Genomic DNA, 27,352 nt, shown 5'->3' with positions numbered 1-27,352 from the left:
ACTCACTATGAAGATTGTGTTGCTGGGAGGTGGGGCCTAGTTGGATAAAATAGGTCAGTGGCAGTGTGTTCCTTGGGGTCACAGCTTTCTCTGGCATCCTCTCTATGTCCCCCTTTTTGCTTTCCACACACCAAAGTTTGAATCTCCTCTGCCATGAACTTCCACCACCACGGTGTTGGTTCTGCTCATAGTGGGCCCAGAAACACAAGGCCAAGTAACCAGGGACGGAGCCCTCTGAAATCATGAAGCGGCACAGATAAATCTTCCACTTACATTATGTCAGGGACTCGCCATAGCAGGGAAAAGTAACACAGGGAGTCATCATTAATGGTTTTGTCTTCTCACTTTTGTGTTGGGCTTACCGTCATTTACCACAAAATTTTAGTTCCAGGGAATTTTCAGTGTTGATTTGTATGCCGGCTCCTTTCATCTCTGCTGTGATAAGAGCACTTGACAAAGCAGTTTGAAAAAGGAAGGGTTTGTTTGGGTTCATCATTTGAGATGACACATCGTGGCAGGGAAGGTGTACTGACGGGACCACGAGGCGGCTTGTCATAGGCGTCTTAATCAGGAAGCAAAGAAAGATGAATGCTTTATTCTTTCCTTTTTGTTCGGTCTCAGATCTCATTCAAACCATCGGGTGATGTCAGCACATTCAGGCCACATCTCCCCTCCTTAATTAAACTGCTCTGGAAATGTCCTCACAGACACGCCCAGAGATGCATCTCCTAGGCTTCTGTAAATCCAGTTAAGTTGCCAATGAAGAGCAACGCACTGTGACAGCCTGTGTTATTTGAATAATTGGGCTTTGTAGTCTGTCCTTTTATGAGTCTTGTGTTATCAATAACGGCCCATTTTTTTTTTCCAGTTTAAAGAACTTCCCTTTCACATTTTCTGTGAAGTCAGTCAAGAGGTTATGAACTGTGTCTTGTTTATCCAGGAAAGTTTTATATTTCTACATCACTTATGGGTGACAGATATGGTTGGTATGGTATTCTTACTCTGCAGTTATTTTTTTAACTACAGTAATTTAAATATTTTATTCTGTGTTCTGGTCTGTAGGGTTTCTGCCAAGAAGTCCACAGATGGTTTTATTGGGATTTCTTCATTTGTAATATGTTAAAAAAAATCCTGGTGCTCCCTGAATTTTTCTTTGATTGTTGATGGGCATGCATTGGTAACCCACTCTTGGTATTGAAATTCACTGGAGACCTCTGACTTTTTGTACATTGCTATGTCCTATTTCACTTGACCAGGGGAGGTTTTACCAATAATTTCTGTAAATATGCTTTCTAGCTTTTTTTTTTTGAGGCCAACTCATTGTAGCCCAGGTTGGCCTTGACCTCATAATCTTTCTGTCTCAGTCTCTCATATTGTGATTATATTATGTGTCACTACACTTGGTCTTCTTTCTTTTAACAATTTATGTTTATTTTTAATTCTGTGTATGTTATGTGTCTCTGTGGGGTATGTGCACATGGGTACAGTTGCTTACTGAGGTCAAGTGATGGTGTTGGATCACCTGGCCCTGGAGTTATAGTCATTTTTTAGCTTCCTGACTTGGATGCTAGAAACTGAATCTGGGTCCTCTGCAAGAACAGTGTGCACTCTTAACAGCAGAGCCACCTTCCTGTGCCATACCTCCTGCATTCAGTAGGTATCTTGATGATAATTCACAACAATTCCCTACACCCTAGTAAAGATTACACTGAATTTTCAGACAGTTTTTGAGCAGTAGGAATATTTTGTACATGCCCTAACACTGAGCTGCATCCAATCCCTAGCATGGACATTTAAACAATACTAGTTTTTCTAATCCAGACTGCCTTTCTAGTTTTTAAATGTCCCTTCCAATTTACTTACTCAAGTCTTCCATTTTAAAGACCTTTCATTTCATTGAATATGTTCCTAGGCATTTTTGATGGATATAGCAGAGGACTGGTCTTGTCTTTTCTACAAAGCACAGCATGCAGCAATACTACTGATTCACTGATTTATGTTTGGATTTTATACTTTGCTGAGTTCGTTTATTAGTTCTAATGACTCTTGGATTTGTTAGAGCTGTGGATATAAGACCTTGTCACCTGCAAAAGTCAGGATTTGGCTTTCTCCTTTCTAATTAGTATTTTTTAAAAAATCTTTTATCTTGTCCAAATTCACCAGCAAGGACTTTCAGTACTATGTTGAAGTAAATGGTGAAAGTGAGCATTCGTGACTTTTTAAAATTTTGTATGGGATCTTAAAGAGAAGGTTTCCAACTTTTCCTATATCATTAGCTGGGGCTTATTGTGTACGGTATTTATTATGTTGAGACACACTTCTTTTGTACTGATCTGTTCAGAGTTTCATGTTTTTGGTATTTTGAAAAGAATGAATTTTAAGAAGTGGTCATTCCTGCATCTGCTTGGATGACTGTACTTGGGTTTTTGTGTGTATGTGTGGCAATGTGAGTGCAGTTGTGTGTGTGTGTGTGTGTGTGTGTGTGTGTGTGTGTGTGTGTGCATGTGAGTGCATAGGGGCGGGGTAGAGATTGATGTCTGTTTTCCCAATCAAGTTTTTAAGACATGCTATCTCACTGAGCCTAGAGCTCACTAATTGGCCAACAATCCCCAAGGACTCCCCTGTTCTGCTTTCTTGGTGCTAGCATTACCGGTATGTGCCACACCTGGCTTTTATGGGCGATGCTGGGAGTTTGAATTCGGGGCCTCATGCTTATTTAGAAAGCACATTACCATCTGAACAATCTTCCCAGAACCTCTCTTCCTTTATTTTGCTCATTAGGGAAGGTCATGATCTCTTGTTTTTTGGTGCTGAGGACTGAAGCTGAGGTTTGCGGATGCTTAATACACATACCACACTTAGGCCTCCTTGAAACCTTCAGCCTGTTGGCAAAGCACACCATCCGCATAGTCAAGGAATGGTGTGTAGATTTAGCGTTCATAATCTGATCTTGTGCACCTAGAGATTCTAAGCAACTTGCTCATTTACTCTGAGCTCCCAAACTTGAGGTTTGCAGTGATTTAGCTGTAGGGGGGTGTCGTCACTGTTTCACCACTAGAGGGCGTTCCAAGCCCGTTTGTATTAAATACACAGGTTGGGAATTGGAGGAACGCCTAAAAGGGGAAATTTGTTTACCGAAGTCTCAGGTTGGTTCTGTGTCAGACACAGGCACCTTATCACCAACATGTGCTCAGGCACTATGTCCTTCGTTCTAGCTCTGGGTGTCCTCACAGAGTAACTAGCTCTCACGCAATGGTTGGATGTCTATTTCATTTTTCTTTCCTCAGTCAATCGCCCCCTATTTTGTACTGCCGGTGGGGGAGGGGGGGTTGGGCGGAGGGTATAGTGGGCTTTGTGGTGGGAAATACTGAGATCTCTAAGCCCACAGAGACCAATGTAGCACTTGCGAGGAACACGATCTTTCTGTCGCAGGCTTCCTTTTGCTGTGGTAAGTTCATGGTTAAAGAGAGCATACTCAGATACAGGTGATGCAGGCCAGCATCGGACTCAACCAACTGGGGCCACTCTTCTTCCCAACTGGCATGTGGATAGGTCCAGAGGCTCTGTGATGGTCACTCTCCTGGGAACAGAGCTCTGTATGGCTCTGGTCCCCACCAGGTTTTCTGGCTCACACTGAATTCCAAGGCAACACTCTGAGGATTCTGCTTTGTCTTATCTCCAGTGGCTGGAATTTTAGTCAGTGGTGTGTTGTCTGAGGTTGGGAGATGGATGGTTGGCATATATTGAAGTCAGTTACACCCGAGTCTAACGGATGAAGGAACCTGCCCTATCTCAGGGGTCCACCAAATTCCAGACTAAGGATGATGATAATGCAGGTGAAACCCAAGTTGGTTCTCTTAGGGGACAGGTATCTGTGGCATGAGAGGGCTGGGATAGAGAATCATTATGAAAATGCTGGCCAGTGGTTGAGGCATTTTAGCTCTGCATAGTGTTGGATCTCATTGTAGTGAATCTAGTATTATGATCCTTGGAACTCACAAGAACTGTAAGGCAAAGTCATGTTCACTTCCCTGCCCCACCTCCCAGCAGGTGGAGTCTTCTTTCATGATGTGGTGTCTAAAGTTGTATAGAGGTGGTGGAGACAGACACTAGCCCTGGGCTGGTGAGTTATAGAGGTTCAGTTCTTGGGTATTTGCTTAGGGGAGGGAGTGACAGGGTTCTGACTGGCACTAGGTATCATAATGAAACACCTGGTACAAGAATTTAAATGGACTCAATCCACTTTCCTTTCTTGAAGTGGCAGGCATCTTTCTCTGCTTTGCTGTATGTGGACTTTGGGGAGAAGTGATGCAGGCAACTTTTTCTCTTTCTGCTTCTATAAGGTGTCTTAAAACATATACTAAAACTAGGCACCCTCGTCTCTTGCCTAGTTTTTCAGCTCTCGTGAAGGTGCTGGGCTGAGTGAATAGGTGTTCCAGAATGAGGACAGATCGGGGAGATGGTGAGTCAGAGATGCTCACACCTGCCTGCATGGCTGCAGGGAGAAGTGGGTTGTATGGAGAGGCAGGAAGGACAACACTCAAGAGTGGACCAAGACAAAGAGACGCCTGGAAATACCGAACTTGAGACTTATAGAAGAAACAGTCAACCCTAACACAGGATGATAAACAAAGGAGGAAGGAAGTGGGACCGGAGTGGGCTGCAATGAAAGGAGAAGAGCTCACAAGCTGCGTCTCTGAACTAATAAGGTGTAAGGCTGTGTTTGTACCCTGGACGCATCTCCTGGAGGAAGGGGCCAAAGCACTTCCTAGTTTGCTCACTATTGCCAAGAAGAGGGTAAAATTGTAAGAGAGGTTGCAAAGACAAACATTTTGGTTTAGGAGAAAACATCACACAGTTTTTATATAGCAAGACCCCATATGTACCTAACCCCCCACCAATGGATGTGAATGTCCAGTCTGAGAAGCAGCATGGGTCTAGGAAGTTGGTTATAATCATGGACCTGGATCTACTTGGGTGAGACGTATTAACTGCTGAAGAAGTAATAAAGGCAAACATATAGGGCAACTAGAGTCTATATTGTGGAGCACAAATTCAGGGTACAAATGCAAGGGATATGGAAAGTAAGGCAGTGTGTGTGATATATTAAAGAACTCAGAAGTCCTCTATAACTGAGTATAAACATGTCAAAATTCTTGGAATGTTGGATAAATAATTCAAAAGTCTACTGTTAAAAATGACCAACAACCTCAAGGCATATTTGAACAAACTGATAAATGAAGTGAGGGTGTCAGTTGAAACCTACATGAGTGTAGTAGAATATTATTATAAGGTGTGTTACTTTTGTTTATGTTGCATTTGTTTAACTCTGTGAGCTGTGTTACTGTGCCTGTCTAAAACACCCGATGGTCTAATAAAGAACTGAATGGCCAATAGCAAGGCAGGAGAAAGGATAGGCAGGGTTGTCAGGCAGAAATAGAATAAATAAAAAGAGATAACTGTGAGGAAAAAAGAAGGAAGTAGCCAGAGAAGGAGGGGACTCCAGGGGCCAGTCATCCAGCTACACAGCAAGCCACAGAGTAAGAGTAAGAGAATGGGAAAAGCCTAGAGGCAAAAGATAGATAGGGCTACTTTAAAGTTAAGGAAAACTGGCAAGAAACAAGTCAAGAGAAGGCCAGGTGTTTGTAATTAAGAATAAGCCTCCATGTATGATTTATTTGGGAGCTGAGTGGCAGGCCCCCAAAGAGCCAAAAAAGCAAGAGAGTAAAAAAACAAACAACAACACGTGAGGCTGGGTGTGGTAACATCCACTTTTAGTCTCAGGAAGGAGAGGCAGGTGGAACTCTGTGAGTTCACGACCAACCTGGTCTATAAAGCAAGTTCTAGGCCAGCCACAGCCACACAGTAAGACCCTGTCTTAATCAAACCAAACCAAACCAATGACAACAACAACAACAACAACAACAACAACAACAACAACAACACTTGATGAGAAAATCAGAAACAGGGATGAGAAACTCAGCAAGAAAATTGAGATTCCAAAAAATTGAGAAAAACAAAAAATCAAATCCAAACCCAAACAAAATGTTGAAATTGAAAAAACTCAGTAAGTTAAATAAAAACCCAGTGGAAAGGATGACTAGCAGGTTACACCAAGTAGAAGAAAATCAGGAACTTAAGACAAGGTCAAAGGCACATTACATTCATGAAGCAATAAAGGAAAGACAAACGGATATGACTACAACTCTCAAGAACTCTGGGCCATAATTAAGAGACCAAACCCAAGAATCCAAGAGCTCAACCTACCTACAAAGCAAAACTCATCAAAATTACACCTGGAATTCTAAAGTGCAGAAACACGTGGCCCTGCAGCCATCACTTGATGAGAAGAAATGCAGGAGGGTGCTGGATGTCTCTTATGTCAACAAAGATTTCTATCTGTGACAATACTATTATTTAAAAAGTGACAGAGAGGTAAATACCCCCAGAGACAAGTACAACTAAGAAATTCATGGCCACTAAGTGAGCACCACAAACTCTAAAGAGATCCTACACATACAAGGAAGAAAGATGGGTACAAACACCAGAGCCTATGAAGGAAGGAATTTCACAAGAGGAAGAGATTAACAGTTAGTTGGAAGCTAGAAAGAGTAACATGTTAAGGTCAGTAAACCAGAAAGCTTGAAAGATGAACAAGAGAAAGAATCAAGTATTCAAACCAACCAATAAAATAGTGCCAACCAATTTACAGGTTTCAGAAAATACCCTTCAATAATAACCCAGTACTGTAAACAGTCTTAACTCTTCCTTTGAAAGATGCAGAATGGCTGATTGGGTTAAAAACAAGATAGCTTGTTGACTACCAAAAACATCCCTCAATGGCAAAAGCATACAGTGTTAGAGGATGAAGACAAAGTGCCAAGCAAGTGGAGGAGAGGAGGCAGGAGCAGCTGTACCCATTTCCAACAGAAGAGGCATAAGTCAAAATGAGTCAGGAGAGATGAAGACTTTCATCACATGTTAGTAAAGGGAATGATCCATAAGGAAGACACAGGATTGAAAAGAGACTAGCTGGGTAGAGGAAGAGGATCAGCAGGAGTTGGGGGATGAGAGAATGTAAGGGAGGTGAATATGATGTAACATATTATATATGTCAAAAATGGCATAATAAAGCACATTATATATAGTTAACATATATTAATAAAAACTGAAAAAAGAGGATTTAAGGATTGAAAAAAATATATATGCACTAAATGTTGTCACATACAATTTGCAAAGCAAATAATGACATAAAATGACAGATAGGTTCAGAACAAAAATAGTGGCTGACATCAACACCCTACTCTCACCCATAGATACATTATCCGGACAAAGTATTAACAAATATACTTTAGACCTAAACTAGACCATAGATCAAAAAGATTTACATCTAGAGAATATTCCATACAATAGCTGTGGAATACACTTTCTTCTCAACAGACAATGGGACTTTCTCTAAGAGAGATCACATTTTAGGTGACACACAAAATCTCAACAATATGGTTGCTTAAGCAAAACCTGTGTAATGACAGCATCAGTTGACATGCCAATGTGGATGGGAGAAATCTCACAAGATCCAAGCCTAGATGAAGAGCTATAGACAATCAATGACTCTTAAGAGAGGAGAGAATCAATTTTCTTTAGGGATAAGATCAATTATCCAATCCCAAGTCATTTGCCCTAAACACATATCCATAAAAGCAACACTAAAGTGATCTTAGTATGGTGTGTGTGTGTGTGTGTGTGTGTGTGTGTGTGTGTGTGTGTGTGTATATGTGTGTATGCAGGTTGTATGGTTTGAAAGAAAATGGCCCCTAAAGGGAGTGGCACTTTTAGGAAGTGTGGTCTTGTGGAATAGGTGTGGTCTTGTTGGAGAAAGTGTGTCACTGTGGAGGCAGGCTTTGAGGTCTCATATACACTCACGATTCTACCCGGTGTCACAGTCCACTTCCTGTTACCTTCTGATCAGGATGTAGCCAGCACCATGTCTGCCTGCACACTGCCATGCTCCCTGCCATGATAACAATGGACTGAATCTCTGGACTATAAGCTGCTATCTCAATTCAATGTTTTCCTTTATAAGAGTTATCATGGTCATGGTGTCTCTCCACAGCAATAGAAACCCTAACTAAGACACATACATACATACATACATACATACATACATTTCAGTGTGTATGTGTATATATCTGTGTGACAATAATAATTAAAGAAGAGATTATGGATTTTAGAGGGAGGACCACATGGGAGTAAGGACACAGAGGAGTTGGAGTGAGGAGAAGAAGAGATAGGAATGATGTAAATACAGCACTCAAGTATTCAATTCTCAAAAAAATAAAAAAACTAAGTAACCCAATTCTTTGCAAATAGAAATCAATGAAAGAATTTCTTTTCTCTTACAAGATCATAGTAGAATAAACCAAGAAATCAATAGCAAAGAAACTATGAAAACTTACAAAAATGGAGGTAGAAACTTTTCTTGGATGAAGAAAGCAGAGAGGAAATAAAAAAAGTACCAAATGGTCAGCCCTGAAAACATATACACAAGTAACATTATATGGATGGAACAGGTTATATTTAGGAAAATGTATATATATATATATATATATATATATATATATATATATATATACTTATATGCATGAAATGACAATTAGTGAAAAAAGAGCAGAGTGGGGAGGGATATATGAGAGTGTTTGGAGAGAGGGAAAGGAAAGGAGATATGTAATTAAATTATAATCTCAAATATAAAAATACTTGGAAAAAAATGACAAAACTTTCTGTTTTGAAAAAAAAAATCCTAGAATCCTGTGAAAATCAGAACAGAACTTACATAAGTTTCATAGACCATGAAAGCAGTGCCAAGTGGTAGTTTATAGCTATGAGTGCTTTTGTTCCAAAATCAGAGCAAACCAAAACTACTTAATGATGGGCCTCCAAAGTCGTAGAAAACCAAGAGCATGACAAACCCCAGTTGGGAGACAGAAGCAATAAAAATCAGGGCACTAAAGGAACAATACACTGAACCACACTAAAACAACTGGTTCTCTGAAAAGCAAAACAGTGTTAATAAACCACCAGCCAAACTAAGCCACCGTGACAGAGGGAAGGTCCAAACAAAATTAGAGATTAAAAATGGGGCGTTATGACAGAGGATTACTAGGGTGTATCAAACAGGTGAAGGAAGCAGTTCAAGACTTGAAAATTGAAATAGAGGCAATAAAGAGAACACAAACTGAGAGAATTCAGGAAAGAAAAACCTGAGTAAGCAAACAGAAACTACAGAGGCAAGCATAACCAACAGAATACAAGAAATGCTATTATCTAACAAATGGAAAATCTATAAGAAACTGATACATTTCCAGGTAAATATGACTCACTAAAGCACAAATTCAATATTAATAATGTAGTAGTTTTTTTAATATGTAATAAGAAACATACTGAAGAAGAAATCAGGGGAATGAAAACAGTTAATGATGGTGGTTTGAATAGGAAATCCCCCATAGACTCATGTGTTTGAATGATTGGCCCATAGGGAATAAGACTATTGTGAGGAGTGACTTTGTTGGAGTGGGTGTGGCCTTGTTGAAGGAAGTGTGTCACTGTGGGGGTGGGCTTTGAGGTCTCAGATGCTTTAGCTCAGGCTCAGTGGCACACAATGCTTTTCCTGCTACCTGCAGATCAAGATGTAGAAGTCTCAGCTCCTTCTCCAGCATTTTTCTGCCTGTGCACTACCATGCTCTCCACCATGACGATAATGGGCTGAACCTCTGAAACTGTAAGCCAGCCCCAATTAAATGTTTTATTTATAAGAGTTGCTGTGGTCATGGTGTCTCTTCACAGCAATAGAAACCTTAACTAAGACAATGACCTAAGAAATTCTTGGAACAGTGAAAATAGTAAGGATCAGAAGAAAAAAGTTAAAGAAGACAGTTAAAAATTTGGAAAGACGAAAGTCAGGTGTGGTAATGCATGCCTTTAATCCCAGAACTTGGGAAGCAGAGGCAGGTGATCTCTGTGAGTTCAAGGCCAGCCTAGTTTGAAAATCAAGTACCCCCCAAAAGCTCCCCCTGCAAAAAAAAAAAAAAAAGATTTGGAAAGACTCAGATCTTTTTTTTGTCCATACTAATAGTGTGAAAATGGCTATGTCCAAACCCTGCACCTTTCCTGGGCAGCACAATAGAACCAATCCTGTTGGTGGAGGTGTGGGTGAGCCAGCCCTGAAGCTGTGAACATTGGAGAGCTCTCCCCATTATTCATCTGTCATGTGGCAGCATGAGTTGGGGAAAGATCTGCACCCCAATCAATGCCTGAGGCAGGTGAGAGAGTCGGCCCTGAGACCATAAAGGTGGGAGAGCTGTTCCTGCCCCATCAGCGGCAGCACTCAGGAGCGTGGCCCCTACCCCCATGCCTGGGCAACTGGGCAACACAGTAGAGCTGGCCCTGAAGGTGTAGGTGTGGGAGAACCTGAGGACATGAAAGCAGGAGAACTGGCCCCGCCCCTTGCTTATCACCTCAAGGGGTGAACTAGCCAGGCCAATGCAGGAGAGCTCATCCTGGTGGTGAGGACAAAGGAGAGTTGGTGGGCTGACCAACTCTGCAACTAGCCAGGCCCAGAACCAGGATTATGTGTTGGTTCACCCCAACATCCGCCCCATCTGTGATCTGCTGGAGCACGTGAAGAGACTGGTTCTGCAGATCCAAAGCTGCAGGACCTCCATGACACAGGGCAACAACAGGATATCCAAGAGGAAGTTCAGTGAGGGCTCGGCATCAATTGTGTAGCAGAAACCAGAGGCCTCGAATCAGTCAATCACTCTTTACAATGATCACTTGCAAGTAAAGATATGGATAAATGGATAAAGGGGTTTGCTGCATCACACTACAGCTTCCATTGACAAGACTGATTTTTCTTTGTTTTTTTTCTCTTAAATTTTATTTTATTTTGGGGGGAGGCTGGAAGGGCAGAGAGCAGATATGAAGGGATGGGGAAATGAATGGGATGGAGATGCATGATGTGAAAGACACAAAAAAGAAAAAAAGGAAGTTTAAAAAAGGAAAATGGCTATGTCACTCAAAGTAATCTGTGGATTCAGTGGAGTCCCCATAAAATTCCAATTACATTCTCATACAAATAGAAAGACCCCAAGATTCACACAGAAGCACAGAAGACCACAAACGATGACAGAAACACTGAGCAAGAACAGTGCTAGAAGCATCACAACTTCTGATTTCAAATGATAACACTGATCTGCACAGTAAAAAAGAGTGATACTGGCACAAGAAGAGATAATGGAGGCTAGTGCAATAGAACAGAGGACCCAGATGTGAACCCCCAGCTGCCTCCATTTGATCTTCGACAAAGCTAAGAGAGCCCATGGGGGAATGATATTAAAACAAGAAGAGATAATGGAGGCCAGTGTAGTAGAATAGAGGACCTGAATGTGAACCCGAAGCTGCCTCCATCTGATCCTCAACAAAGCTAAGAAAGCCCCTGCAGGAATGATGCTGTTAAAACAAGAAATCCACAGGTAGATGGCAGAAACAATGCCAATCTTTCATGCTATACAAAATCAGTTCAAATGATCATCCCAGACGATAAACACCGCTAAAGCAGTAAACAGTAATGGATGCTGGTGAGGACATGGTGAGATGGGATCCCTTGACTACTGGAGGGAATATAAGTTATTGCAGCCAGAAAGGAAATCAGTATAGATATCATTCAAACACCAGAGCTAAAACTGCCTTAGGTTCCATGTAGGCTGCTTTTGGGCATATAGCTCAAGAAATCAGTCAGTGCATAGTAGAGATAATTATATATCTGTGTTTATCATGGTCTTATTCACAATAGTCAAGTTATGGAACTAATTTACATGTACATAAAATGATGGCTGGGCAAAGAAAACATAACCCCCATACACACGTGTACACACACACACACACACACACACACACACACACACACACACACGATAGTTTTATTCAGCTATAGAGAAAAAAGATCAGGGCTGGGGATATGGTTCAGTGGGTCAAGTGCTTGGGTGCAAATCTCCAGCACCATTGTAAAAAGCCATGCGTGGTTGTGAGTGCCTATAATCTCCAATCTTGGAGGTGAAGACAGAGAATCCCCGTGAGCTTGCTTGTGAGACAGTTTGGCCAATCTGTGAGTTCCATATTCATCGGGAGACACTGTCTCACAATGTGTGGTGGAGGCTGGGAAAATGGTTCAGTGCACAATGCCTTTGTCATGCAAACATGACGATTGGAGTTCAGATCTCCAGAATCTGCTTCAAACTTGGGTAGGTGTGGTAGCTACCTGTAATCCAAGCACTTAGGGGGCAGAAACAGGGTGTGATGGCAATTTTATGTCAACTTGACACAATCTAGAGTTATCTGAAAGGAAGGAACCTCAAAAAATGCCTCTATAAGATCCAGTTGTAGGGCATTTTCTTAATTAATGATTGATGTTGGAGGACCCAACCTAATTTAGTGGTGCCATCCCTGGCCTGGTGGTCCCGGGTTCTATAAAAAAGCAGGCTGAGCAAACCATGGGAAGCAAGCCAATAAGCAGCACTCCTCCAGGACATCTGCATCAAGTTCTATCTCCAGGTTCCTGCTCTGCTTGAGTTCCTGCCCTACCTGAGTTCCTGCCCTTACTGTTTTTGATACTGAACTGTTCTATGGAACTGTGAGTGTAATAAACCCTTTCCTACCCAAGTTGCTTTTGGTCATGGTGTTTCATCATAGCAATAGCCACCCTAACAAGACATGGGGAATCCCTAGAGCAAGCTACCATGTTGCTCCCATACCTTAATTAATTTCTTATCCTCATATCCTTGAACTTCATTGACAGTTTTAAAGAGGATGGGCTGGTCTGGGTTTTCTGTCATTTCTGTCCTTGTTTAATATCTGCTGTTGTAGCTTTGTTAGTGTCTTTCAGAAGGCTCACAATTTCTTTTTTTCTCTCTGATTTTGAGCACTTGTGGAGACAATCATTTCTTTTTCACTCTTCATGGTGTTCTTTGGCACCCCCAAGTGTCTAATCTGTGATGCTGAATGGACAGCTGCTGCTGGCCCTGAGCAGTCGGAACATGCTTTCAGTTTCTCTAGATAGCTGGGCAAGGCCCTTTGCTCTGAATTTGGGTGGGGCAGTTGACTGGGCTTTGCTGTTTGGCAAGACCACTGGCTGACATCTGCAACTAGGCTGCGCAAGAGGATGTGCACTAAAGTTGCCTCAGGGCTGGTGGCACACTGAGTGTGCTCTCTGGTTACAAGGTTCTGTGATTTGAGCTAATCTGTGGGGCAGGTTAGCAGCAAAAGCTTTAGTGGCCAGGAGATCAGGATGGAGTCTAATGAATATCAATTAGCAGCTTCTAACCCCTCACTGTCCAGCCTGCCAGCACCAAACTCACCAAAAGGGAGTTGTATGTTTCTCATCTTTTCCTGCTGTGGTCCTCATGACTACTTGAATATTCAGCCCCAGTATGGAGTTATATGGATATATACACAGAGAAGATATAGCAATAGATTTGGAGATAAGTTGTAGATAGAATCTTACCTTTCCCCCATTCTTCTTGCTGGATGTGGCAAGCAGGCTTGTGTAGAAGGGAAGATACAGTCACCAAAGGACACTTCTCTGCTCTGGAGAAGTGCATTTAAAAGCTGGAAGGAAGTAAAGTTTATCAATACACCAGACAGCCCTGTGGTTTCCTGCTCAGAGTCCTTTTGACAAATGGGAACGTAGGGTCTGTTACATCATGTTCCTCCTGAGACATTTCTCAATCTCTGGTTTTGCTATGGTTTTATCTCTCAACTTGTACTCATCCCAACCCCTCTGTGTCCTCCTTTCTGTGGTTGTTGTTTTGGCAGGTGGAGTTTCCTGCCACCAAGATGATAATGCCAAGCAAGGTGAGCTGTGCTGGCGAGCGCTCAGTAAGGATGGAGCAAAGTCTCTCTAGTTACACTGCACTCCCCATACCCTGGCTTCTTCTTTTCTCTGTTAAAGCAGTGATGTCAGCACATTTCCAGCTTCTTGCAAATAGCACAGAAGTGTATCAAACAAAAGGTGAATGTGTTATAAAACATTGTTCTTTGGAAGCAATTGCTTGTTAAAGTGTTTATTCCTAAATATTTTATTAGTTGAGATTATAGTTTTGATTAGCAAACATTCATTTTTATTTTTTAGAATTTGTCTCTGTTAATGATTATATAATCCAACTCCCTTCATGAGATGTAAAGATGTTGTTACACATACTAGACACATTGAGGAGTGACTAAGAGATCATTTATTTATTTATTTGAGACGTGATCTCATGTATTCCAAGATAGCCTTGAACTTGCTATACACCTGAGAATGACCTTGAACTTCTGATTTTCTTGTCTTTTTCTTTTAATAGGAGGATTATAGGCATGTTCCACCATAACTAACTGTATATGGTACTGGGGACCAAACCAGGGATTTGTGCATGCTAGAGAAGTGCTTTACATGCTGAGACACATCCTCATCCCCAGCCAGGAGTGAGAGATTTAAACAGGTAGTCTGTGTCTGGTTAGTAAGTAGCAGTGAATGGAACAAGGGCACCAAGAATGTGTGCAAAGTTGTGATTATAACAACACATTGTGGGATCTGAGTTAGCAAACGTGGATGTGATGGTCAGTGTGCTATGTTGGCAAGAGACTGGATTTCATGTGGGAAGGCCATGGGAGCCGAGGCTCTAGGGAAAACAGCTTATCGGAGGAGGCAGGCAGATGCTGTGGTAATGAGGACTCTGGTAGTCCTATTGATGTAGAAGATGACAAGATACAGAGCTGGTGGTTGTATGGAGTGAATGACAAGGTTAAAGAAAGTTTGAATATAGAGAAGTTAGGACTGACTATCTAGATGGATATGGTAGTTACTGTAAGTGGGGACAGGGCTGGTGCTCAAAAAGTCTGTAAACCAGACAGGTCATAAAATAATATAGTAAACACACACCCACTAGTGATATTAAGAATGTAATACTTTTATTATTTTCTACAGATTTCCTTTAAAAAACGACTACGTGTCTAACTAGTGGCCCAACTGTACATCACCTTTCGAAATCATCTGAGCCAATGACATCACACCATGACACCTTGCCTGGGCCTGGACTTACAGCACTATAGGATTTCCTAATAGCTGGTGGGTGTTCTAAAGGTGTCTTCTATAGCATTTAGACACATGCTGGCTAGTTTTTGTCAACTTGACACACAAAACCTAGACATATTTGGGAAGAGGGAATATCAACTGAGAATTGGCCTTTATCAGAATGTCCTGTGGACATGTCTATGGGGAATTTTCTTAATGAATAATGGGAAGTTTTCTTGAGAAATGGTGATAACGTGTGAGGGCCTTGTCTGAAGTGGGTAGTGTCTGGGCAGGTGAACAAGCTGAGCAACCTAGGGAGAACAAGCCAGTAAGTAATGTTCCTCATGGTCTTCGCTTCAGGTCCTGACACCAGGTTCCTGCCTTGGCTTCCCCTGTGATGAACTGTAACCTGTAAGCCAAATAAACCTCTGCCTCCCCAAGTTTGTGTTGGTCAGTGTTTTATCATAGCAGCAAAGAAAACTAGGACAGAAACATATAGTGTTTGGAATCAGCAGAGTCCTGGACTAAGGAGAGCTTTGAATCTAGAGTCAAGGAACCTGAATTTGCAGCATTGAACCATGTTATAAGAGCCATCAAGTGGGGGGTGGTGGTGGAGAGATGGTTCAGCAGTTAAAAGCACTGGCTGCTCTTCCAGGAGACTTGGGTTCAATTCTCAGCATCCACATGGCAGCTCACAACTGTCTGTAACTCCAGTTTCTGGGGATCTGACACCCTCACACAAATACACATAGAATAAAATTAAATTTAAAAAGAGCCATCAAGTATGGGAAGGGCAGAGGTGTGTGTGTGTGTGTGTGTGTGTGTGTGTGTGTGTGTGTGTGTGTGTGTGGTGAATATATAGGCTATATGATTTTTTTATATGAAAATATCTTTATGATACCCATTACTATGTCTAATGAACATATACCAATTAAAAAAAAACCATCAGTATATTTGGTTGGGAAATTTGAAAACTAGATGGTATAATTTTATAGCTATTTTTAAAAGACTTTATTTTTACTTATGTGTATGTGTGTGCTTTGTGTCTGTGTACATGCACATGTGTGCAGGTACCTATGGAGGCCAGAACATGGCACTGGGTCCCCAGAAGCCAGAGATATAGGCAGCTGTGAGTTGCCTGATGGGGGGGCTGGGAACTAAATTCTTTGGATGGGCACCAAGCATTCTTAATTACAGAACTGTTTTTCCAGATCCTCATAGCTATTAAAAAATTGTGTTCTGAATATTCACAGTCTAGTTGTTAATAAGTAGACTCCTGGCTACAGAGATTCTGCATTGTTTTAGCGTTTCACAGTGGTCCCTTCAGTATGCATGGGTTCTTTGTGGGATGATTTACCACTAGTATCAAATAGTCCTAAACTCTTTGAACTAATTTTTACCTGTATAATTGACACAACTATGGGAGGATTGATTGCTCTAAAATCATTCCCCAAGAAGACTGACCATTCAGACTGAGCAAAAGTCATAGAACAATTGATATAAAGTCTTGAAATATCCATGGTTTCCAACCACGTAATAAACTTGTAAACTGTTAATAAATGGTTTCTAGGATATGTTTTATTTTGAAATAAACACTGAGATTAGAATGTTAAATTGAGATTGGCCTTAAATATTTCTAGAATTCACATTATTCTGGGTGAAAACTAAATAAATACCAATTTTCAAGGGTACAGGAACAGTCTCTACAGGGCTTATGCCAGCTTCTTGGGTATTCATACTGCAGGCAGTGAGGCCATCCTTAACACACTGTATTCTGAAGACTTGATGATAAAATGAGACTCTGGAACTCATTCACTCAGAACCAAGCCACCCACCTGCAGCAACACCCAGTCAGAGAACAGAGTCTGAGAGAAAAAATAAGGGATTGTAGTTTCTAACTGTCATGTACACAACAACTACAAATAGAACTTTTGGGGTTTGGTAAGGGAATTTCCATTGTGGTGAAAGTAAAAAGTGCTCAATAAGAAATGATTTAGAAAGCACAACTAAGATTCTTCCTTTATTTGTATAGGGGAACCCAAGCATTCTATTTTCAGACTAATGCTGTCTCAAAGAAAATCATGAGAAGCCAGAATAAAGTAAATCCATGTTGGGGAACCCCAAGGCATTTTATGTACATGAGGCAGAGAGAAGATCAGAAAGCTGTCAAGTGTGCCAGGGCAGTGCTCACTTCAAAGCTAGGCTGTAAGGCTCCTCATCACTGCTTCACTCTGCAGCCTGGCATCTCCAAAATTCTCTGAGGAAGGCTTCCTCCACATTCATCACCCCCAGGAATGCCCTGCAGAGCCTTTTGGGGAATGGCCTGAGGGTCTGTTGACTCAGCTTCTGCTTCAAGTTCCAGTAAAATAAGTTATGATGTCTGAGCAGTGTTCATCAGGGCAGGACACACAATGCAATGACCTTACAGAGGAATGATCTATAAGAAGTTTGAACCTATAATCTAAAGAACCCTGGATGCCACTTTGTGAGCTGCAAGACAGGAATATGAGGACCAGAGACAGGATAGTCACATGGATCCTGGCCAGTTGCATACTCTGTGATATACAGTTGGAATTGTAGCTACAAAAAACCTCAAGTAAGAATGTTAGCAATGGGCTGATACCGAAATAAAGTGCTTCAAGACCTGCAGAAGACTGCATCAGTCAATACTCCAGCAGGAATGAGGGAAGATACACCCACCCCTAGCTGGAGAACGATAGAAAGTCAATGCTGCTGAGTCATGGGGGTAGGGTTTCCACAGAGACAAGACCCCTGACATGTTGCCCATGTCCAAGTGGTCAGCATAAATACATAAGAGCAACACTTAATGGACTCAGTAGACTATATATGTATGAAAACACAACCAAAGTGTGTAGTTTCTGTTCTGTTCTATTGCTAGAAGATATACCAAGACAAAGGCATTTTTTTTTTTCAAGACAGGGTTTCTCTGTGTAGCTTTTTGCCTTTCCTGGAACTCACTTTGTAGACCAGACTGGCCTCAAACTCACAAAGATCCGCCTGGCTCTGTCTCCTGAGTGCTGGGATTAAAGGTGTGTGCCACCACCGCCCGGCTAGGCAATTTTTTTAAATTAAACTTTTTAATTTATTTTATATACCAACCACAGTCTTCCCTCCCTCCTCTCTTCCTGTTTCCTCCCCTACCTTGAATCTATCTCCCCAACTCCACTCCTTCACCATTCAGAAAGGGCAAGGCCTCTCATGGGAGTCAACAAAGCATGTTGTATCACCTTGAGGCAGGACCAAGCTCCTCCCCCTGCATCAAGGCTGGGCAAGGCATCCAGGCATGGGGAACAGTTTAAAAAAATACAGCTCATGCCAGGGACAGGTCCGGATCTCACTGCTAGGGGTCTCACAAACAGACCAAGCTACACAACTGTCATCCACACGGGGCCTAGGTTGGTCCCATGCAGGCTCCCTAGCTGTCCGTCCAGAGTCTGTGAGCTCCCACAATCTCAGGTCAGCTATCTCTGTGGGTTTCCCCATCAGAGACCTTGACTCATCTTGCTCATACAATTCCTCCTCCCTCTCATCAACTGGACTCCCAGAGCTTGGCCCAGTGCTTGGCTGTGGATCTCTTCATCTGCCTCCATCAGTTACTGGATGAAGGCTCTCTATTGACAATTAGGGTAGTCACCAATCTTATTATAGGAGAAGGCCAGCTCAGGCACCCTCTCCACTGTTGCTAGGAGTCTTAGCTGGGGTCAACCTTGTGGATTCCTGGGAGTTTCCTTGGCAGCAGGCACAAAGGCAAGTCTTACAAAAATATTTAATTAGGGGGTTTGTCCATGATTATCATATGGGAAGCAGATAGGCATTGTGCTGGAACAGTAGCTGGGAGCTTTACACTCCTGATCTGTAGGCAGCAGAGGGAGGGAGGGAAGGGTGGAGAGAGAGAGAGAGACAGACAGACAGATACACAGACACACAGACACACACACAGAGACACAGAGAGACAGAGACAGAAACAAAAACAGACAGACAGAGGCAGAGACAAAGACAGATGGGGGGAGAGAGACAGAGAGAGAGAGAGAGACAGACACACACACACACACACACACAGACACAGAGAGACAGAGACAGAAACAAAAACAGACAGACAGAGGCAGAGACAAAGACAGATGGGGAGAAAGAGAGAGAGAGAGAGAGAGAGAGAGAGAGAGAGAGAGAGAGAGAGAGAGAGAGAGAGAGAGAGAGATAGAGACAGAAACAAAAACAGACAGACAGAGGCAGAGACAAAGACAGATGGGGAGAGAAGAGAGACAGACAGACACACAGACACACACACACACACAGACATAGAGAGACAGAGACAGAAACAAAAACAGACAGACAGAGGCAGAGACAAAGACAGATGGGGGGAGAGAGAGAGAGGGAGAGAGAGAGACGGAGAGAGAGAGACACGGAGAGAGAGAGGGAGAGAGGGAGAGGGAGAGAGGGAGAGGGAGAGGGAGAGGGAGAGAGAACCTGGTGAGGGCTTTTGAAACATCAAAATCTTACCCAAGTAACACACTTCCTCCCGAAAGGCCACAACTCCTAATTCTTCTCAAATAGTTTCACTCCCTGTTGACTAAGCATTAAAATATATGAATCTATGGTGATCATTCTTATTTAAACCATCACATAAAAAAGATGGCATGAATTAATGAGGGGGAATGTGTGTGTGTGTGTGGGGGGATACAGTAGGGGAGGGAGGTGTTTAATAATGAAAATACAGTGTACTCATACATGAAATTCTCACCCTTGCCCCTGCAAAGAAATGAAGTACCAAATACCAAACAAAATTACAATACTCAAATAGGAAGCCATAATAGTTCCCTTACAAGATGTTCAGCAATAGGGATGTGAGTCAGAGCAGGTCACACCAGTTGATGTGTGTCTAGTACCATGGATGGAGAGAGAACTGAAATGGTACTGAGGATGGATGTGAAAATGGAGATGGGACAGAAAAAGTTGAAAAATTTCTCCGGGAAGTTTATGCTTTGAAATCACAAGGTTAGGAAGTCAGCCCTGGCCAAGGCTAGAGTGCATACGGAGAAAGCATTGCTGAGTATTCAGAAGCCCCACAGCCAGAGCGCAACTGCAGTTCTTGCTAGCCCACTCCAGGCAGTGATGCCCAGCAAGCCCAGATCGGCGTCTCCATTTCTGCTGATTCAGTGACTAGTAGGTATCCCTTTTCATTTTAATTAGTCATGTGCTATTATTGTTGTTCCCATCTTACCTATAGGAAAGTGGAGAGGCAAGACAGTTCAGAAGTTGTTCCTGGCCTCACCTTAAAAGTGACAGAGTCTGAATTCAACCTGTGAGTCTGCATCAGGTTCCTTATCCTTCATCATTACAGTAGCTACACTGCCAGGGTGGTGTCCACTGTATTGAGCACAGCAGAGGTAGATGAGGAGATCTTTACACTCAGTGATTTAGAAATTGCAGTTCAGTTGTATTAAAAGAGAGCAGGTCAATTTGGAACCCATCAGGAAGATTAATGCAGGAAATAGGAACAAAGTGGTTGGGCGCAGGGAAACAGAGGCAAACTCCAGAACCCAGGATGCCTTCCTGCCTCTGAAAAGGCTCTAGTCAGTTCAGACTGCCCAGATCTCAACAGGACAGGAGGATCTGAGTGAGAGGTGACGGGAACCTCTATGTATCAAGACTGAAAGCATGCATGCATCATGTGCTCTCCTAGTTTTTGCAACCCTGGTTAGCTTGAGGAGGATGTGGAGGAAAAACCACTTCTGTTATTGTCCCACAGGGAACACTTTTTTTCCTTTGAGGTATTTTTATTAGAAACTTTTCTTGTTACTATGACCATATTCCTGACAAAAAGTAACTTGCAGGTGGAAGGATTTTTTTCTTTTGGCTCGCAGTTTGAGAGAGTACGATCCACCATGGCATAGAGCATGTGATTGGGAAGCCTTACATCTTCTCAGGGATCCCTCACACCTTAGGGGATCAGGAAGCAGGAAGAGGGAAGTGCTAGCATTCAGCTGACTTTATCACATTTCCCCTTTCATTTAGTCCAGGACTCCAACTTATGGGATGATACCATCCACATTCACGGTAGATTTCCCCTCCTCCATTAGACCTTTCTGGAAATGCCCTCAAAGACATGCCATAGGAGAGTCAGTCAGATTGGTAGTAAAGATTAACCATCGCAGCACTGAACATAGGCTGCAGCTTGTTCATGGTGCTGATGTGTGTATTTACTGTACATAGTACTGGCTTTCCTAAGGATAGTTTCTTATAAATTTGAGCATATCCCTCCATACAACAGATGGGGTATGGAGGGATATGTTCAATTTTTATTTTTATTTTTGAAATAGGGTTTCTTTGTGTAGTCTTGGCTGTCCTGGAACTAGCTTTGTAGACCAGTTTGGCCTTGAACTCAGAGATCCACCTGCTTCTGCCTCCAAATTGCTGGGATTAAAGGTGTGTGCTACCATTGTCTGGCACACACACACACACACACACACACACACACATACACACACACACAAAGTGTATGTATTTTTATATTATATAACAAAGTTTCTAGATGATCACAAGGCAAGTGACAGCTGAGTTTAAGATGAAGCCTAGCACTGCTCAGAGCTCTCATTCTCTTATTCCATTGTTCCCTAGGCTAAGGGACCCCAGGCTTGTTCTATTTCAGACAGGTCACTCTGTGTAGCCCTGACTTGTCTGAAACTTTCTTTGTACATGAGGCTGGCCTCCATCTCACAGAGATCTGCCTGCCCCTGTTTTCCAAGTGCTGGGATTTAAGGTGTGCACTACCATGCCCAGCCCTCAGAGCTGTTCTATTTGGACTACCATCAATTTAAATTACTTGCTATCCTTAAAACACTGGGCCATTTCAACCCCAACTCTGTATTGTAAGAACAAAGAGAAAAATCTGGCAATGCTGAGTTCATATCCCATACAACTGATCAAATGGAGCTGAGCAGCACTGGCGCTCAGGGCAGGGTACTTACAGTTCACCATGGTCCTGCCTGTTATCTTCCTTACTAAGCGCCATGGTCACTTGTCAGTTATCTGTGTGTTTTTCACTGCTGTTGTTTTCAAAGGGGAAACTCTAGTTCTGGAAGCCGGCATCTGAACCCCCTCTCATTTGATCCAGCTTGCTTCATTTCTGTGGCCTTTGTGAGCATATGGGCGTGGTCCACCGCTGCTTTTCCGTACTACTCTATATTTGCATTTGCAAAGCAAGCTTTCTGGAGGAGGGCCTGCCTAGTTCGGGCTTCCAGTGCTCTCCAGGTCCGTGCTTCAGAAAAGGAAGAGTTGTGCTGTTGACAATGTGTAATTGTTCCGCAGAGGAGTCTTGAGGGCTTGCTCACCTGAGCCCCTCTGTTCACGACTCTTGATTTAGTCTGTTCCTTGGAAGCAAAGTGTCTTTGGTAGGTTCATCCTTCATCTTTGATTTTTAACAAAACTAGCAGTTTCAAACAATGTAGCAGCTCCAGCTGCTAGAGGGAGACAGACAGTTTGCTTGTGTACCAGGTGAGAACAATATGCATTTATTTTTCCTTTTGTTCTCTTCTCTTTCCTTCATTTTTCTCTTTCCCTAGTTTGGGCAAAGATATTATAATCAACAATTCTTTCCACAAAGACCAGTTTTAGTCCCAATAGAGTTTAGGTTATTTATTTATTTTTTGTTTTTTTGATTTCTCTGTAGTCCTGGGTGTCCTGGCACTTGCTCTGTAACCAGGCTAGCCTTGAACTCACAGAGCTCCACCTGCCTTTGCTTCCTGAGTGCTGGGATTAGAGGGGTGCACCACCACCACCCCTTTTAAAAGAAAGAGCACTTCTAACCAGTCAACAGTTAAATAATCAATGAAATGACTTCTGAAATACAAGGTGGCTCTGAAGCTATGAAGTCACTTGGCCTTGGGCAAGTAATTCAGTTCTTTTCTGGGCATCATTTTCCACACTTGTAAAAGTGGGCAAAGGAGAAAGGTTTGGGGTTACTCCTGTTTCCTTCCAGCCAGAGCCATAGCGTGTCATGTAGCACTGAGGGAGGACTTACACACGACTCTGAGTCTACATCAGCAAGGCCCACTGACCCCTTAACCTTGAAGCAGCAATATTCAGATTTCTTCTGGGTCTCCTCTGGCTGTATGAACTGAAGTTACCAGGAAAAAGCTGTGGCTGTGTTAGATTCCATTAGGTTGATTGACTGGTTAGAACCGGTCAGTGATTGTGGAGAGTAGAAATGTTGCAGGTCTGGAGCCAAATTATGTTGAGTTACATTTATCTTTCTTATTAGCCATTCATTGCCCATCTCTGTACTTAACATATGTAACCCTAGAGCTTAATAGGCCGTTAGTTCTCATTAACCTAAAGGCTAAGAATGCTATGAGAGAACTTCTGAGGCCTATAGCAGAGATTTCCCTGCTTGGCTACAACCTGTCTACTTGATGTTTCCATCAGTGTGTTTAAAATTTTTGTGACTTTTTTTTGTTATGTTGCTATAGACATCTCATTAAGCTGTTTCTAAATTGGAACATGGTGTTTGAGGAGATTTTAACCTTTGTTCCTGGGCCATGACCCTCATAGTTGGCTCAGAATAAACTCTCTCTTGTTTCTTTTAGGTGAGAGTGGTGTTTTGTGTGAATGATGGAAAAAGAACTTTTTTTTCCTCTTTAAATCTTTGTTGTCTTTGTAATTTTTCTTTTAGAATAGTTTGTTGTAGCCGGGCAGTGGTGGCATACACCTTTAATCCCAGCACTCGGGAGGCAGAGGCAGGTGGATCTCTGTGAGTTTGAGGCCAGCCTGGACTACATAGTGAGTTCCAGGAAAGGCACAAAGCTACACAGAGAAAGCCTGTCTTTAAAAACTGAAAAAAAAAGGAGGAAAAGAAAAGAAAAGAAAGGGCTTGTACTGGGGCCTAAATATCTTAAAATTGCCTTCCAATGCTACAGGCTCTAGCAGGAAGGATGCCCCGATGTAGGAAGCACTTATACTTTCTGTGGTCCACGTAAAAACTGAAGGGATTTTCTGCCATTAGTAAATGCATTTGTGATGTCCATATAGTCAGTATGGTCCAAGTATGGTCAAACACCTGGTAGCCAGCACCTTAAAGAAAAGTGAGCCTTTCCCAACTCGCAAGTAGCCCTCTATTGCAGAGAGCTGTACTTCAGCATCCTTATCAAATTTTTAAGAGTTTTATTCAATGGCTTCCTGTCTAGGTTGTTACTTTGTTTGGGGAAGGGTAGGGGTTGTCACAGAAGCCTTCTGTGTCTCTCTTTCTCAACTGTGAACCTGAAGTCATTGATACTACTGCAGAAGAAGCTTCATCATCCTTTACAGCCATCAGGAGCACAGACGATAGATTTCCACATGGTATCTGGCAACAGCCCAGCCTCAGACCCAGACATGGCCCCTGATGGCAGCACTGACTATGGACATTAATGTGGCCCTCAGCATGGTCTCTGATGGCAGTATAGACCACATACATCAACACTGTGTCCCAGGGCAACACAGGCCATAGACACCAACAACAGCCCAACTCAAGGATATCAATATGGCTTCAGGAATCAGTACAAACCATGGACATCTGCATGACCTTCAGTGGTAACATAGCCATGGACAGCTGGTGGCAGCATGGCCCAGGGACATCAACATGTCCTCCACTGGCAGCTCAGGCCTTGGACCTTGACATGGTTCATCTTTTCTCCACAGCATAAGCACCACTTCATCCTTCTATCCTTCTCAACCCTCCATCGAAAATTCATTCATTGCATTGGCATTGGAAACCATAGTGTATCACTCAGTGTACACACACACACACACACACACACACACACACACACACACACACACACACACACTTTGCCCACATAGCTCTACATGCAAATACTCATCACCATGAATCATGTTCTTGCTCAAGGGCTTTGGGCTCTGAAGTACCACAAATCCCAGACCATCACTGAGATTTCTCTGATCACAGCCACACTTCAGGTTTTTATCTTCATTGGTGATGATGTGCTCCCAGATCTGGTTCTGCAGCACCAACTCTTCCTTGAGGTCTAGCAGCTTGTAGATGGAGTAGATGTTGTGGTTGACTGACTTGAAATGCTGAATCTGGGCCCAGATAGCAGCTGAGTTGGTCAGGCCACCATTGCAGCAGACTGTTCTGGGCCAGTCTGAGTATCTTTATTACAGATGATATGATAGTATAAATAAGTGACCCTAAAAATTCCAGCTGATAAACACAGCAAAGTAGCTGAATACAAAATTAACACAAAATCAGTAGTCCTCCTATATACAAAGGACAAATGGACTGAGAAAAAAGAGGGAAACCTCACTCTTCACAGTAGCCTTAAATAATATAAAATATTTTGAGGTAACTCTAACCAAGCAAGTAAAAGACTTGTATGATAAAAACTATAAGACATTGAAGAAATAAATTTAATGAGATATCAGGATATGGAAGGATATCCATGTTCATGGATTAATAGGATTAATATAGTAAAAATGGTCATCCTACCAAAAGCAATCTACAGATTTAATGCAATACCCACCAAAATTCCAACACAGTTCTTCACAGATCTTGATAGGACAATTTTCAGCTTCATATCAAAACACAAAAAAAACCCAGCATAGCTAAAACAATCCTGAATAATCCAAGAATTGCTGGAGGTATCATCATTCCTCACCTCAAACTGTTCTACAGAGCTATCGTAATAAAAATAGCATGGTATCAGCACAAAAACAGACACATTGATCAAAGGAATTGAACTGAAAACCCAAACATAAGTCCACACATCTATAGACACCTCAGTTTTGGTAATCTAGAACCATAAACTGGAAAAAATAGCATCTTAACCAAATGGAGCTGGTCAAACTGGATATCTGTAAATAGAAGAGTGCAAATAGATCCATACTTACTACACTGCACAAGACTCAACTCCAAATGGATCAAAGACCTCAATATAAACCTGGATACACTGAATCTGATAGAAGAGAAAGTGGGGAGTAGCCTGGAACTCATTAGCACAGGAGAAGACTTTCTGAACAGAACACCAATAGTACAGGTATTTAAGATCAATAATTAATAAATCAGACCTCATGAAACTGAAAAGCTTCTGCACAGCAAAGAATACTATCATTTAGGTAAAGTGACAGCCTACAGAATGGGAAAAGACTTTTTTCAACTACACATCTGATAGAGGGCTAATATCCAAAATGTATAAAGAACCAAAAAAATATAGAGATCAAGAAAATGTAACCCAAGTTAAAGAATGGGGTACATATCTAAGCAGAAGAAATTCAAGTGGCTGAGAAACACTTAAAGAAATATTCACATTCTTAGCTATCAGGGAAATGGAAAGTCAAAACTACTTTGAGATTCCATCTTACACCTGTCAGAATGGCTATGATCAACAACACAAGTGACAGCTCATTACTTGTGGGAGTACAGACTCACACAGTCTCTAGAGAAATCAATGTGGCAATTCCTCAGGAAGATAGGAATTGCTCTACCTCAAGATCTAGCTATACCACTCTTGAGCATGTACCCAAAGGATGCTTAATTCTACCACAGAGATGCTGGGTCAACCATGTATTGCTGCTCTGTTCATTAATAGACAGAAGCTGAAAACAACCTGGATGTCACATCCCTAAAACAGATGAATTGGTAAAGAAAATGTGTTACATTTATACAACAGACTATTACTCAGCCATTAAAAAATAAAATCATCTAATTCTCAGGTAAATTGATGTAACCCAGAAAAATACTCCTGAGTCAGGTAACTCAGACCCAGAAAGACAATATGGTATATACTCATTTACATGTATATATTAGCAGTTAAGTCAATGATAATCAAGTTACAAACCATAGAACCATAGAGGTTAGGTATGGAGTAAGAGATAGAGGAGACAGATAGCTCTCTTTAGGGGGAAGTAGAATAGATAATTATGGATGGACACTGGTGCTGGGAAAGGAGGATCAAGTGGGAAAGACAATATAGTATATACTTAGTTACATGTGGGAATTAGCTGTTACGTCAATGATAACCAGGTTACAATTCCATTTAGCACCATGATTTTCTTTAAACTTTTTATCTCTTTACATACTGGACTCCATTACACTTCCTAGTATTTATTTTCTCCTCAAAATTGTACAATTTGTAATTCTCTTGTCCTTATATTCCCGATCTCTCCTAGACCTTTATAATGAAGGGGTGTTGAATGTTGTCAAAGGCTTTTTCAGTATCTAATGAGATGATCATG

General features: G+C 42.0%; 1 protein-coding gene across 3 annotated transcripts in view; it reads right to left on the bottom strand.

Annotated features, from left to right (window-relative positions):
- LOC102908834 (mas-related G-protein coupled receptor member A) overlaps positions 1 to 27,352 on the bottom strand; it is a 45,137-nt gene that overhangs the window by 6,128 nt on the left and 11,657 nt on the right. For 2 of the 3 annotated variants that reach the window (XM_015986934.3, XM_042269865.2), the window contains exon 2: positions 13,559 to 13,662. The exons of the other annotated variant lie outside the window; for it this stretch is intronic. In XM_015986934.3, the coding sequence (XP_015842420.2) occupies positions 13,559 to 13,569 (11 nt within the window). In that variant the 5' untranslated portion in view covers positions 13,570 to 13,662. The remainder of the gene's footprint in view (positions 1 to 13,558; positions 13,663 to 27,352) is intronic. 3 annotated transcript variants of the gene reach the window in all.

This window comes from Peromyscus maniculatus, chromosome 1, assembly GCF_049852395.1.
Source record: "Peromyscus maniculatus bairdii isolate BWxNUB_F1_BW_parent chromosome 1, HU_Pman_BW_mat_3.1, whole genome shotgun sequence".
In the NCBI taxonomy this organism is placed as follows: Eukaryota; Metazoa; Chordata; class Mammalia; order Rodentia; family Cricetidae; genus Peromyscus; species Peromyscus maniculatus.
The sequence above is the reverse complement of the archived record's forward strand: the minus strand, read 5'-3'. Positions and strand labels throughout refer to the sequence as shown.